This window comes from Microcaecilia unicolor, chromosome 6 (assembly GCF_901765095.1).
Source record: "Microcaecilia unicolor chromosome 6, aMicUni1.1, whole genome shotgun sequence".
In the NCBI taxonomy this organism is placed as follows: domain Eukaryota; kingdom Metazoa; phylum Chordata; class Amphibia; order Gymnophiona; family Siphonopidae; genus Microcaecilia; species Microcaecilia unicolor.
This window is the reverse complement of record NC_044036.1, coordinates 55,989,215-56,003,426: the sequence shown is the minus strand read 5'-3', so window position 1 is coordinate 56,003,426 and position 14,212 is coordinate 55,989,215. Positions and strand designations below refer to the sequence as shown.

The 14,212-nt window shown below is 41.0% G+C and overlaps 1 protein-coding gene across 1 annotated transcript in view; it reads left to right on the top strand.

Moving 5' to 3' along the window:
• The window catches only part of ADGRL4 (adhesion G protein-coupled receptor L4), a 211,668-nt gene that overhangs the window by 151,774 nt on the left and 45,682 nt on the right, over window positions 1-14,212 (top strand). Inside the window, exons 11-12 of the mRNA XM_030206932.1 lie at window positions 2,494-2,667; window positions 13,906-14,109. Of these exons, the coding sequence (XP_030062792.1) occupies window positions 2,494-2,667; window positions 13,906-14,109 (378 nt within the window). The remainder of the gene's footprint in view (window positions 1-2,493; window positions 2,668-13,905; window positions 14,110-14,212) is intronic.

The window sequence follows — 14,212 nt, the reverse complement described above, 5'->3', positions numbered from 1 at the left end:
TTTCTTCACCCTCCGTCCAAATCATAAAAATGTCATCGATGTACCGGTAGTATTTTAGAGGTTTGGTCCGGTGTGTATTCAGAAATGTCCCTTCCAGCTCAGCCATAAAAAGATTGGCATATTGGGGTGCTGTCCTGGTGCCCATCGCAGTGCCCATTATTTGTAGATAGATATCATTGTTAAAGCGGAAGTAGTTGTGAGTTAAAATGAATTTGATTAATTTTGTAATAGTTTCTGGTGAGTATTGATGGTCCAGTGTGGATTTTTTTAGGAGTCTTCCACATGCAGCTATGCCATCCGCATGTGGAATGTTGCTGTATAGTGATTCTACATCCATCATGACCAGAAGGGTGTTAGGCGGTAGTTGCTTGATATTTTTCAATTTATTCAGAAAGTCTGTTGTGTCTTGTATGAAGCTGTTAGCTTTGTGTACGAGAGGTTTCAGAATTCCCTCTATGAATCCAGATATTTCTTCCGTGAGTGTGCCAATACCTGATATGATTGGTCTGCCAGGGTTTCCCGGTTTGTGGATCTTGGGTAGCATGTAGACTGTGCCCACAGCAGGCTGGTTTGGTATGAGTTTCTTCAGGTGAGGTTGCGCTTGTGTAGGAAATGTTTTGATAAGGTCTTTCAGCTGTTTTGTGCAATCCTGTGTGGGGTCCTCAGTTAGTTTCCTGTAGTATTTATTGTCTGAGAGCTGTCTGTGCCCCTCTTCAATGTATTTTTGTATGTCCATAATTACCACTGCGCCTCCTTTGTCTGCGGGTTTGATGATAATGCGTTCGTTAGTTTGTAGGGTTCTTATGGCCGCTCTTTCTGGTGGGGTAAGATTGTACAGGATTCTCTTTTGTTTGTTGGAAAGTTGGGATTTCACCCTATGTCTGAAACTTTCTATGTAATTATCCAGCTTGTAGTTTTGTCCCTCCTGTGGGGTGAAATAAGTGCATTTTTCTAAAGAATTCTTCTAGGTCTGAGTATAGTTGGATTTCATCTAGTTTACTGGATGGGCAGAATGAGAGCCCTTTGGAGAGCAAAGAGACCTCATGCTGTGATAATTGATGGTTCGAGAGGTTTATTATCCCCATTTGGTTTGCATCTGTAAAGGTGTGATCAGTATTCCCTGGTTTGTTTGGGCTCTGATTTTCACATGCCTCAGATGTGTATCCAAGTGTCTCCAAGATGTCTGGGGATGTTGTTGGTTCTGCAGAGCTGTAGCTATTCAAGGATAAGCAGTTTTTCTCTCTTTGATTTTGAAGAAGAGAATGTAGCTTTATTTCCTTTTTGCGGATAGCAATGTATTGTTTTTCTCCTTGGATGTTATGTAGGTCCTCTTTAAGTTGGTTCACAAGGTGTGGATGTAATTCCTCCATGTTCCTCATGATTACATCCCTTTGTGTTTGTATTATTCTTTTTTTCTTGGAGAGTTGATGTATAAGTTCATTTCTTAGTTTCTGACTAGTGCGTTTGCAGAGTTTGCATACCTCCCACCCACCCCCATCCTCCCACCCTGTCAGACTGTCATAGTAATGCTTGAATGTTTTCACTTATATACACTGTCAGCTAGCACATTTGCTTATTTCCGATCTGACGAAGAAGGGCAACCTTCGAAAGCTAATCAAGAAATGTATTAAGTTATGTCCAATAAAAAAGGTATCATCTTATTTTCTTTTCCATGTTTTATTTTGTTTGATTTCTATTGATAACCTCATTATTTGGAAATACTGTGCACTAAAATAACATAAACATTAACATGAAATTACCTTCGCTTGTTGTGTAATTTGATTTTCGTTCTGTTCTATTTATTGCAGCTAACGTGAAAGGTTCCAATTTTTAAAGCTAATATTTTAAAACATATACATATACAGTACCATCAGTATGAAAGCATAATGGCAATAGCTGTTAAATAATATATGAATTTAATTCAAACATCATAATAACGCTACTGTATTCCTAGCAACCTGAGTCTTCATTCACAACTGCATGAGGATTGTTTTCTGTATTTTAATGGACTGTCTTCTCCCCCGACATGCACACATGCATATGCACACATACACACAAACACACACATACATTTTACTGCTCTGGCTGGGTTTAGTGTGCATTAGCCATTAGCATGGTCCACACTTACAGCATTCAGCGCAGCTTTGCAAGCATGCCCCTACATTCTTAAAGATTAAGCGGTTAAACTAGAATAGGCAATGAATTCTTCAAGAGTTCAGTTGGTAAGTTAATGACTCCCATGCTAAGACTCAGCCCAGAGTAGAATTAGGGTGTTTTTTATGGGGGTGTGGAATCTTTTTTAGGTAAGATTTACCTGGTGTTGAATTATTCTGGGTAATTATATAATTGGTATGGTTGAAAAAATAAATCTTCAGTTCATGGAATTCAACAGTCTTCATCTACCCTGTGTTTACACAATCATGGGAACTTTGTTTGGACAGACCGTACCTTATATTCCATCCTTTTTAACTAAATGGCTGTGTTACTTTCCAGTCAACAGAGCAGGATTCAACCAGATGTGCTTTTTGGAACTATTCACCAGACACCATGAATGGCAACTGGTCCACAGAAGGCTGTGAGCGGACATATTCCAACATTACTCATACCTCCTGCACGTGCAATCATCTCACTCATTTTGCAATTTTGATGTCTTCTGGTCTCTCAGTTGTAAGTATTGTTTATCTCTGGTAACTCTACAAGCTGCAATTATGTCCACAGCATTATTTAAAGTATGTTTTCAATGTTATTACTGTAAACACAGATACATGAATCTATATTATGAGAAATTCTGAACAGTTGTTTAGATAGGATTATGAGAACTGTATGTGAAAACATTGATTTTCATAGTAGTATTTAGACTATTAGTTTTATGAACTTAATGCTGGATGGAAACTCAATTACATAGTGGTTGATATTCAAAGCCAGTTAACCAGATAAGAAAGCCTCTTGCCCAGTTAACTGGCACTGAGTAGGCCCTGAAGGAATATTCAGCAACATTTATCTGGAGTGCCCCTGAATATCCCGTCTAGCCACTCAAGCCAAAACCAGCTATTGTGTTGGTGGTCTGGGGCCTAGTCAGTGTGGAGTCAACACTTAACTGGATAAGTGCTGATATTCAACCCTTAACTGGATAAGTTAACTGGGAAAATAAGACCATATGAATAGCAATCCAGTTTAACTTAGCTGGTTAAGGATTGAATATTTGCACTTATTTGTTGTCAATAGAAATAAAAAGAAATAAAACATGGAAAGAAAATAAGATGATACCTTTTTTATTGGACATAACTTAATACATTTCTTGATTAGCTTTCGAAGGTTGCCCTTCTTCGTCAGATCGGAAATAAGCAAATGTGGTAGCAGATAGTATATATAAGAGAAACATCAAAGCATTACTTTCACAGTCTGACAGAGTTGGAGGGTGGGGGTATGCATGGGGACATCAAAGCATTTCATTGATATTCTAACAGGATGGGTGTTGGTAGGTGAGAGGAGGGTGATAAACAGAGAAATAAAAGGAGAAATACAACTTTATGGTTTATAATGGGCTAGAAAACCCAGATTCTTTGTCAGACTTTTTTTTGTCAGATCCTTTGTCAGACTGTCAAAGTAATGCTTTGATGTTTCTCCTATATATACTATCTGCTACCACATTTGCTTATTTCTGATCTGACGAAGAAGGGCAACCTTCGAAAGCTAATCAAGAAATGTATTAAGTTATGTCCAATAAAAAAGGTATCATCTTATTTTCTTTTCCATGTTTTCTTTTGTTTGATTTCTATTGATAACCTTTAAGAGTGGACTAACACGGCTACCACACCTCACTTATTTGTTAAATTAACACAGTAAATGATGGCAGATAAAGACCTGCACGGTCCATCCAGTCTGCCCAGCAAAGGTGAAGCTGCACCTGCTACTCTGTGCAGATTATAATCATTCGTGCTTAAACAGTGGTTGGCAATTTGACATCATGCCAATCACATATAGGTAGTTAAATATAATGCAATCTTGAGACAATATTTTATAACCAAAAGCATTTCTAACAGTACTTAACTTGTTAATTTCAACATTAAGATGTCCGTCCCCCCAACTCCTTGAGAAGCACAGCACCCTCACTCATAGCATGTATGAAGCATCCTCATTTGTAGCCTATGACTTTATGCTGGCCTGCATATATCTGAATATTTAGGTGCTCATTTTCAGAGTACATAGACTTACAAAGTTTTGCGGTGAGGCATTTTTAATAAGATGTCTAAATCCAACTTTGGACATTTTGCTGAAAACATCCAAAAATCAAGTAGTGAAAATGACCATTTTCAAACCAGAAAAGCGTCTATCTTTTTTTTCTTTGAAAATGACCATTTCCTAGACGTTGTTGTGATTAGTACATCCATCTTTATCGACCATTAAAAAAAAAAAACATCCAAGTGAAAAACGCACAAAATCAAGCCATTGACACTAAGGAGGAGCCAGCTTTCCTAGTAGACTGGCCACACATTCATCCCAGCAGAGCAGTGGGACCAGGGGCGTAGCCAAACTTCAGCAGAAGGGGGGTCCAGAGCCCAAGGTGAGGGGTCACATTTTAGCCACCCCTGGCACCGCCAACCCCCCCATTTTTAACCCCCACCCCCCCCCCCCCAGCGCCAACCCTTTCGACCCCCTCTACCTGACGCTGCCAACCCTCCCCCGCCGCCGTCGGGCACCTTTGCTGGTGGGGGTCCCCAACTCCCGCCAGCCGAAGTCCTCTTCTCCGGCGCGGCCGTGATGCTGATTGCAAGGGCAGGCTTCTGTTTCTGTGAGTCTGACGTCCTGCACGTACGACTCACAGAAACAGAAGCCTGCCCTTGCAAATCAGCAACGCGGCCGCGCCAGAGAAGAGGATTTTGGCTGGCGGGGGTTGGGGACCCCCCCACCAGCAAAGGTAGCCGATGGCGGCGGGAGAGGGTTGGCGGTGGGAGGGGGGCTCGAAGGGGTTAGCGGCGGGGGGGCCAGGGCCAAATCTATGAGGGCCCATGCCCCCATGGCCCCACATAGCTACGTCCCTGAGTGGGACATCTTAGGGAGCACTGCAGTGGACTTCACATAAAAGGTCCTAGGTACACATCTCACCATTACCCTCTTATATTGTATGCTGAGCCCTTCAAACCGCACTAAAAACCTACTGTATCCAACTACACACCACTACAATAGCCCTTATGGCTACAGATATCACCTATATGTGGGTACAGTAGGTTTTAGGGGGCTAACACTTTCCACCACAAGTGTAATAGTAATGGATCATGGGCCTGGTCACCTTTTCTACAGTGCACTGCACCTACCTTCTGTCATTATTTGCATCACATATATTGTTACCATATGTGTGAAACCTGTGCACTAAGAAAACTTAGGGATATGCATTTGCTTTCCATGTCAGGCCCTGATGTTGGAAAACAAAAATGACCAGTAAAAATACACAAAAATCTCATGTTTTTTGTGCGTTGTCAATAATGTACACTATTTTTTGGGGAGAGGTCATGTTTTCTTAGGGGTGTAAAAAAATTACGCATGTGCACACTATCAAAGAAACTCTGAAAGAGAGTGCATTCTGTCTTAATTATATTGTTCCTGTTCCTGTGATGACATAATTTTTTTAAAAAAAAGAGCATTCCCAGAAAAGACACGTTGAGGGGCATAATTGAAAGGGGCGCCCAAGTTTTCCTGAGGACATCCTCACAAGACGTCCCGGCGAAGGGGCGGTGAAATCCGTATTATCGAAACAAGATGGGCGTCCATCTTTCGTTTTGATAATACAGTCAGGGGCCCCCAAAATCTTGACATTTAGGTCATCCTTAGAGATGGTTGTCCCTAGACTTGGTCGTTTCTGATTTTCGGCGATAATGGAAACTAAGGACGCCCATCTCAGAAATGACCAAATACAAGCCCATTGGTCATGAGAGGAACCACCATTCATAGTGCACTGGTCCCTCTGACATGCCAGGACACCAACTGGGCACCCTAGGGGGCACTGCAGTGGACTTCAGAAAAGGCTCCCAAGTACATAGCTCCCTTACCTCGTGTGCTGAGCCCTCCAAAACGCACTACCCACAACTGTACACACTACCATAGCCCTTACAGATGAAGAGGGCACATAGATGTGGGTACAGTGGGTTTGTGGTGGGTTTTGGAGGGCTCATATTTATCACTACAAGTGTAACAGGTGGGGGGATGGGCATGGGTCCGCCTGCCTGAAGTGCACTGCACCCACTAAAACTGCTCCAAGGACCTGCTTACTGCTGCGATGGACCTGAGTATGACATTTGAGGCTGGCACAAAATATTTTTAAAGTTCTTTTTTGAGGGTGGGAGGCAGTTAGTGACCACTGGAGGAGTAAGCGGAGGTCATCCCTTATTCCCTCGGTGGTCATCTGGTCAGTTCGAGTACCTTTTTGTGCCTTGGTCATAGGAAAAACTGGACTAGGTAAAGTCATCCAAATGCTCATCAGGGACGCCCTTTTTTTTCCATTATGGGTCGAGGATGCCCATGTGTTAGGCACGCCCAAGTCCCGCCTTCGCTACACCTCTGACATGCTCCCGGGAACTTTGATCGTCCCCATGACGGAAATCAGTTGGGGATGCCCAAAATCGGCTTTTGACTATGCTGATTTGGGCAACCCTGTGAGAAGGATGCCCATCTTCCGATTTGTGTCGAAAGATGGACATCCTTCTCTTTTGAAAATAAGCCTGAAAATGAAAATTTTCTGGCTGCACATCCCTAAGAAACATGAGTCCCTAAAAAAGAACAATTCTGAAATACATAGCCCAACTGTGTTATCAATCTAAAGGAACTCATTTGATAGACATGTTAACAGATAATGATTTTCCCTGCATGAATCTCATCAGAAATGAATGTATTGTTTTTCTCCTGTTAAAATAAACATGGCTGCTATGGAAATCAATAATTCATTTTCACAGTGGGAGCATTTCTTTTGTATAGAAATTATTGTGCTGCCTAATTATACTTTCACCTGGAGATATTGTTATATTTTGTGCTTATCTGTTGCTTCATTAAAAGAAACCTTTGAAAGAGTAATTTCTTTTACAGTAGTTTTCAATGAGAATACTTATGGGAGTCTATTCCATAGATTCTGTGGTCGCAACAACCTTAAAATGATGCTGTGCTACCTCACATCTTGTTTGCAGATTGAAGAAGTGCCGTTGTCTTTTTTTTATAACCAGATGATATTTCAGTAAGATCAGCAATAACACAACAACTGATTTCAGCTCATCCTGAGCCCTGTTGCCTATTTGACCATTTTTGTCTCAGAGTTGTCTTTGAGACCATCCAGGACCCCTGCATTATAGTACGATGCACTTGACCCAATTTAGTCATTATAAGGAATGTGCCGAGTAACTATCATTGCCATTGATGCAGCGCCTTTCTCCAGCTGTGTTTGTAGAAAGAACTCATTTCCCCCCCAAAATGCTTGGTGACTCAAATTCCTATAATTTTACACATTCCCTGTTTTGTTTCATATTAGCTTTTACCCATAATGCTTTTGCAATTCCTTCAAATTGCCTTTCTCATAACCTGCCTGACTACTAGGTACAATGTGATCTTAATGCACAGCGGACATAAATCAAGCCTTTCCCTCAAATTTATCTATAGCATCTATTTCAAAGCTGGCTTTATATGGCACCTACGGAATACTGATTTGATATACAAGTCACCCAGAATTAGGGCTCTGAAATGTGGGCTTTTAGACTAACGTGCTAGAGTGAGAGTAAAATAACTAAGACAATCACAGAGTTATTTGAATTCTCACTTTTTATTTTTTTGTTCCTGTTGTGTGTGTGCCTGTGTTTGTGAATGTCTGAAAGGGTATCCAACCCTGGATTTTGATATTGATGCAGATACAATAAGAACTTGTCTTGAATTACCTCCTTTTAATCACACATACAATTTAACTCTTTGAAAAGAAGCAAGTTTTTATAAAATCTTATAAAGATACAGTCTAGTAGTATTAACTTACCATCTATCTGTCTAGCACAGAGGTTCCAAACCCAGTACTCAGGACACACCAAGCCAGTCTGTTTTTTTAAGATATGCATAACGAATATGCATGAGATAAGGTTGCATCCACTGCCTCCATTATATGCAAATCTATCTCATGCATATTCATTGTGGGTATCCTGAAAACCTGGCTGGCTGGTTGTGTCATGAGGACTGAGCTGAGAACCCCTGATCTAGCAATTCTATCTTTCAATATTCTGGGCCAAAGGCACTAGGCATATTTCTCATAAGACTCAAATGGGAAAAACCTTTCTGGCCAAGGGTCCTTATTCAAAAATGATTTTTTTTCATACTCTATAAAAAACATTTATTGACTATAAGGCTCTTTGATTCTGCTGATATTAACTTTCCTCCTTCCTCTATCATAAAATAATCTGTGTCTACTACCCTCATGTATAAGATAGCGGTTAATATGCATAGATTCAGAATGCATTTATACATTTTTGTGTATTTGTTTTCATTCTTTTTATATTCACAGTTTTAAACAGTGCTATGACTATTATACCACACTTTTGCTTATACAAGAGGGATGTTATTTATGTAACATTTCTTAGAACGTCTCGGAACTGAGGTATTATCTGTTTCAATAAGGATATCTAGCCTTTTTTTGATGAGGAGTTGAAATGTTGTATTTTTTATGCTATTTTGTTAAATTATGTTTCATGATGTCATTTGACCCTAGTGATAATTGGAGTTGGGGTTAAGGTTAAGGATAGGGTATAGATTAAGTTTTTTGCTGTTTATGTTTACAATGATAACTCAAATTTTACTGTTTTTGAAATGGTGTAAACTGCCTTGAAGCATTTATTTGTATAAGCTGGTCTATAAACAAAGATATGAAATGGGGGGGGGGTACTTACTACTGTGCATTAAGGGAATATGCCATCAAGGCAGCGCATGCAAATTGCTCTCATGCATGTTCATTATGGATATCTTGCAAACAAGACTAGTTTGGTATGTTCTGAAGACTGGGTTGAGAACCCCTTGACTAAAGCAGGACAGTTACAAGCAGGTTGCAACTCTATAAAATCCAATGGGTCAGTGTCAACAGGTATAGCTACAGTGGTGGAAATAAGTATTTGATCCCTTGCTGATTTTGTAAGTTTGCCCACTGACAAAGACATGAGCAGCCCATAATTGAAGGGTAGGTTATTGGTAACAGTGAGAGATAGCACATCACAAATTAAATCCGGAAAATCACATTGTGGAAAGTATATGAATTTATTTGCATTCTGCAGAGGGAAATAAGTATTTAATCCCTCTGGCAAACAAGACCTTATACTTGGTGGCAAAACCCTTGTTGGCAAGCACAGCGGTCAGACGTCTTCTGTAGTTGATGATGAGGTTTGCACACATGTCAGGAGGAATTTTGGTCCACTCCTCTTTGCAGATCATCTCTAAATCATTAAGAGTTCTGGGCTGTCGCTTGGCAACTCGCAGCTTCAGCTCCCTCCATAAGTTTTCAATGGGATTAAGGTCTGGTGACTGGCTAGGCCACTCCATGACCCTAATGTGCTTCTTCCTGAGCCACTCCTTTGTTGCCTTGGCTGTATGTTTTGGGTCATTGTCGTGCTGGAAGACCCAGCCACGACCCATTTTTAAGGCCCTGGCGGAGGGAAGGAGGTTGTCACTCAGAATTGTACGGTACATGGCCCCATCCATTCTCCCATTGATGCGGTGAAGTAGTCCTGTGCCCTTAGCAGAGAAACACCCCCAAAACATAACATTTCCACCTCCATGCTTGACAGTGGGGACGGTGTTCTTTGGGTCATAGGCAGCATTTCTCTTCCTCCAAACACGGCGAGTTGAGTTCATGCCAAAGAGCTCAATTTTTGTCTCATCTGACCACAGCACCTTCTCCCAATCACTCTCGGCATCATCCAGGTGTTCACTGGCAAACTTCAGACGGGCCGTCACATGTGCCTTCCGGAGCAGGGGGACCTTGCGGGCACTGCAGGATTGCAATCCGTTATGTCGTAATGTGTTACCAATGGTTTTCGTGGTGACAGTGGTCCCAGCTGCCTTGAGATCATTGACAAGTTCCCCCCTTGTAGTTGTAGGCTGATTTCTAACCTTCCTCATGATCAAGGATACCCCACGAGGTGAGATTTTGCGTGGAGCCCCAGATCTTTGTCGATTGACAGTCATTTTGTACTTCTTCCATTTTCTTACTATGGCACCAACAGTTGTCTCCTTCTCGCCCAGCGTCTTACTGATGGTTTTGTAGCCCATTCCAGCCTTGTGCAGGTGTATGATCTTGTCCCTGACATCCTTAGACAGCTCCTTGCTCTTGGCCATTTTGTAGAGGTTAGAGTCTGACTGATTCACTGAGTCTGTGGACAGGTGTCTTTCATACAGGTGACCATTGCCGACAGCTGTCTGTCATGCAGGTAACGAGTTGATTTGGAGCATCTACCTGGTCTGTAGGGGCCAGATCTCTTACTGGTTGGTGGGGGATCAAATACTTATTTCCCTCTGCAGAATGCAAATAAATTCATATACTTTCCACAATGTGATTTTCCGGATTTAATTTGTGATGTGCTATCTCTCACTGTTACCAATAACCTACCCTTCAATTATGGGCTGCTCATGTCTTTGTCAGTGGGCAAACTTACAAAATCAGCAAGGGATCAAATACTTATTTCCACCACTGTAAGTGATAAGAAAAAATGAAAAAGCATTTGAAGGAACCATCAACTAACAATACTATAGATTATGGAGTAGTTGGGCTGATGATTGTCAGCAGATTAGTGATGGCTGGGTACGACCCACCAAGGTCTTGGGAATTCATGATGCTAGATGTTCAGGTAACAGCCTCTGCAGTTTTTACAAAACTTGGTAAGGAGGAGAGGATATGGGTGTTGGGTCAAAATTGGGAACTCATATGCTAATTTACCAAGGTTGACTGAAAGCAACCAAAACTGGCTTGGATGGGAAATAATATCCTATAAGCAATTAAACTTCTATGTCCCACAGCTGGGATATATCCTTAGCAGCACTGGCTGAAGAAAGTGGCAGACTGAATGAACCAGTTGGGTTTTACCTGGTGCCATCTATTATGTTCCTTTACTAATGACATCATCATACAGTATAATGAAAATATGGGCATTGTTTGATTTTAATTTATCTTCCCGTCACCTTGAATACTACTTTAGCAACAGTGGTTGGCCAGTTAGCAACCTAGAGTAAATCAAATCCCATGGAGCAAAAATGAGGTCTCTGTTCTTTATAAAGGTCACTAACTGCCCAGGAAGCTTGATATCAAAGACAATCGCACAACCATAAAATGCTTATTTCATGTTAATGTACTTTAAAATGTCACTAATTTTCACTAGCAGGAGTCTTAGTTTTGAACATTAGTGACATAGTTAAGCAGCATGGCACTGTCACACTCCAGACAACATTCTATTTTATGGACAGTCATTTAGAGTGGAGAACATACACTGCAGTGCAACTTTAGTATAATAAAGCATTAGAATGAAGGAAATATACATTAACTGTGTACATGCTCTTTCTCATTTTATCAAAGCTTGACATGTGTTTGTGCTATTTTGATTTCTCATGCAGTAAAGCTGGTAGGAATGGAGGGAACAAAGAAAAGACAAAGCATTCTTAGTTATACTCTCTGTTATATTTTAATCTCCCCCCCCCCCCCCCCCTGCTGATGCTAAATATAACACAGAAACTTGCATATGATACACACTGAAGAAAGATCACCAGCAGCACCGGCATGGTCCAGGTGTGCTTATATAATTGCTGGTCAGAAAGAGGGAGGAAAAATTAACCATCTATGTAAGAGATGCCAAGAAAGAAATTTTGCAAAATTAAAAAGTGGCCAAGAGTGGCTTGCTAGTATTAGGAAACTGAAAGAATTTACCCAAATGCAAATACTAATATAGTTTCTTTTTTCTTTAATTTTTTTTGATCATCTAACATAGAGCTGTTAAATTCATTAAAATTGATGTAGTATTATTTGTCTTGAATATACAGAATCAGACTCCTGATGTTCTATTCTTTATTTCTTTTTTTTTTTATTCTTCTCCAGCTTTGTCATGGTGGTGGCTATCAGCATGTACTCTTCTCTCACAGTTATATATTAGTGTGCCACTTGCTTCTACAGGATATTGCAATGTAGCACTGCATAATGAGGGCCAGTATTAGAGGAAGTGCAAACAGAGCAATTGCCCTTAGATCCCAGGCCTCAGGGGACCCCCCCCCCCCCCCCTCCATCTGAAGCTCAAGAGTTACAACCTATTGGTGGGCATTGGGACACACTCCCAAATTTCTGCCCTGGGCACCTGCAGTTAACACTAGCCCTGTTTGCCAATGCAGGGCCGCCGAGAGACTGGGCCAGGGGTGTGGTGTGTGCTTGTCTTGGGTGGGACAAAGCATAGCAAGTTGATAAATATTCTCCATTTCAGAGGGAGATTAACTCCTGAATTCTATAATAGTTGTTAAAAATTGTGCGCACAAATTTGGACATGTGCCCAATTTGCACACACAGTTTAATTGAATAATGTGCCAATTAAAGCTAATAATTGAGATTTTAACAAGCAATTATTGGTGCTAATTGCATTTAATAAAAAACTTACACATGCAATTTTATGCACAGGATCTACGCGCGGGTCCAAAAAGCAGGCATGGGCCTGGGAGGATCAGTGGTGTTCCTTTAACTTATGTGCACTGTTATAGAATAATGGGGATCTGCACTTAGGTGCAGGGAGTTACACCTGCTACCAAGTACACGTAGGATTTGGTAAACTGCAGCTATTGAGCAGCACTCCACTGAAGGGATAAGGGGAAGGTTTCCCCCCTTAATCCCACAGTGGTTTATGTTCTATCCAAATGCCAAACTGGCACAGAAACAGTCAAGAAAATAGTATTGGCAGATTCTGCTAACATAGTGGTGAAACTTGAGAGACACTGGCCTGCATGTCTCAATTCCTAGTTCTACGACCTATCTAAGATGGGGCTGTATGTATATATAAATGTAGATATAATAGATATGATGAGAGAAAGGGAGAGAGAAGAGAGACAGAGAGAGAGAGAGAGAGAGAGAGTGAGAGAGAGAGAGAGAGAGAGAGAGAGAGAGAGAGAGAGAAAAGACTCCTGTGCCTTGCCAAGGGTGGCTGAGGGTGGCCTCCATGTTCTGCCAGTGATAGCTGAGGGAAGCCTCCAAAACTAGCCAGTTGTAGCTGGGAGATTGCTGAGGAATTTGAGTAGTACAGCTTGCAAGGTAGGACATACCTTTATATACATGAGGCAGAGACTGCAAGAGAACTGGCATTGACTGCTAGAACCCATTTGTATGTCTGACTGACAGACTTTCTAGAGAGCAGGCCTTTGTGGTGGTTCCATTTAATGTTAAATTGACTTAGCTGCCTGAGAGAGAAGATAGGCTTATGCTGTGTAGTGAACCCAACTGCATCAATAAAAGCATAATAAATAATTCTGGATTAAAGCTGCCTGCTGCCTGTATGTGTGAGGGGCTTGTGCCATTGCCATGCCCATGTATATAAAGAACTTTCACTCATTTAAGCCAGTGACAAACAACTTTTGACAATTGGACTCATGTAGACGTTACTCCAAATGTTATGTTCCATTTCTATAGCTAAAGTGGCAGAGTTTTGCAGTATACTATTGGGTATAGTCTTTGTTCTCGAGACATGATGGGCATATCTAGACTCCCTATGATAAGCAAGCTAACTCATTTAGCAGCATGGGACTAGCTGTAACCACAGTATAGAGCTCTAACTCTGAAGACTCTGCAAAACAAAAAGGAGAACAGTATTTATGGCCTGCCTTTTTACCACACCACTGACTGGTTGACTTAAATGCTGTTTTGTTATTTTTCCTCAGAGTATTACCCATTACAGCATCCTCACAAGAATCACTCAACTAGGAATAATTATTTCACTCATCTGCCTCTCCATGTGCATTTTCACCTTCCTCTTCTTCAGTGAAATTCAAAGCACGAGGATAACGATCCACAAAAATTTGTGCTGCAGCCTTTTTCTAGCTGAACTCCTTTTCCTCATCGGAATTAATATGTATAATAATAAGGTGCGTACCTGAAAGTTATCATTTCTTTTTTTCTTTCAAATTTGCTAACTTGACCTGTATAGATCAAGATTTATTTTAAAAACTGTTTACTTCTATCAAGTGT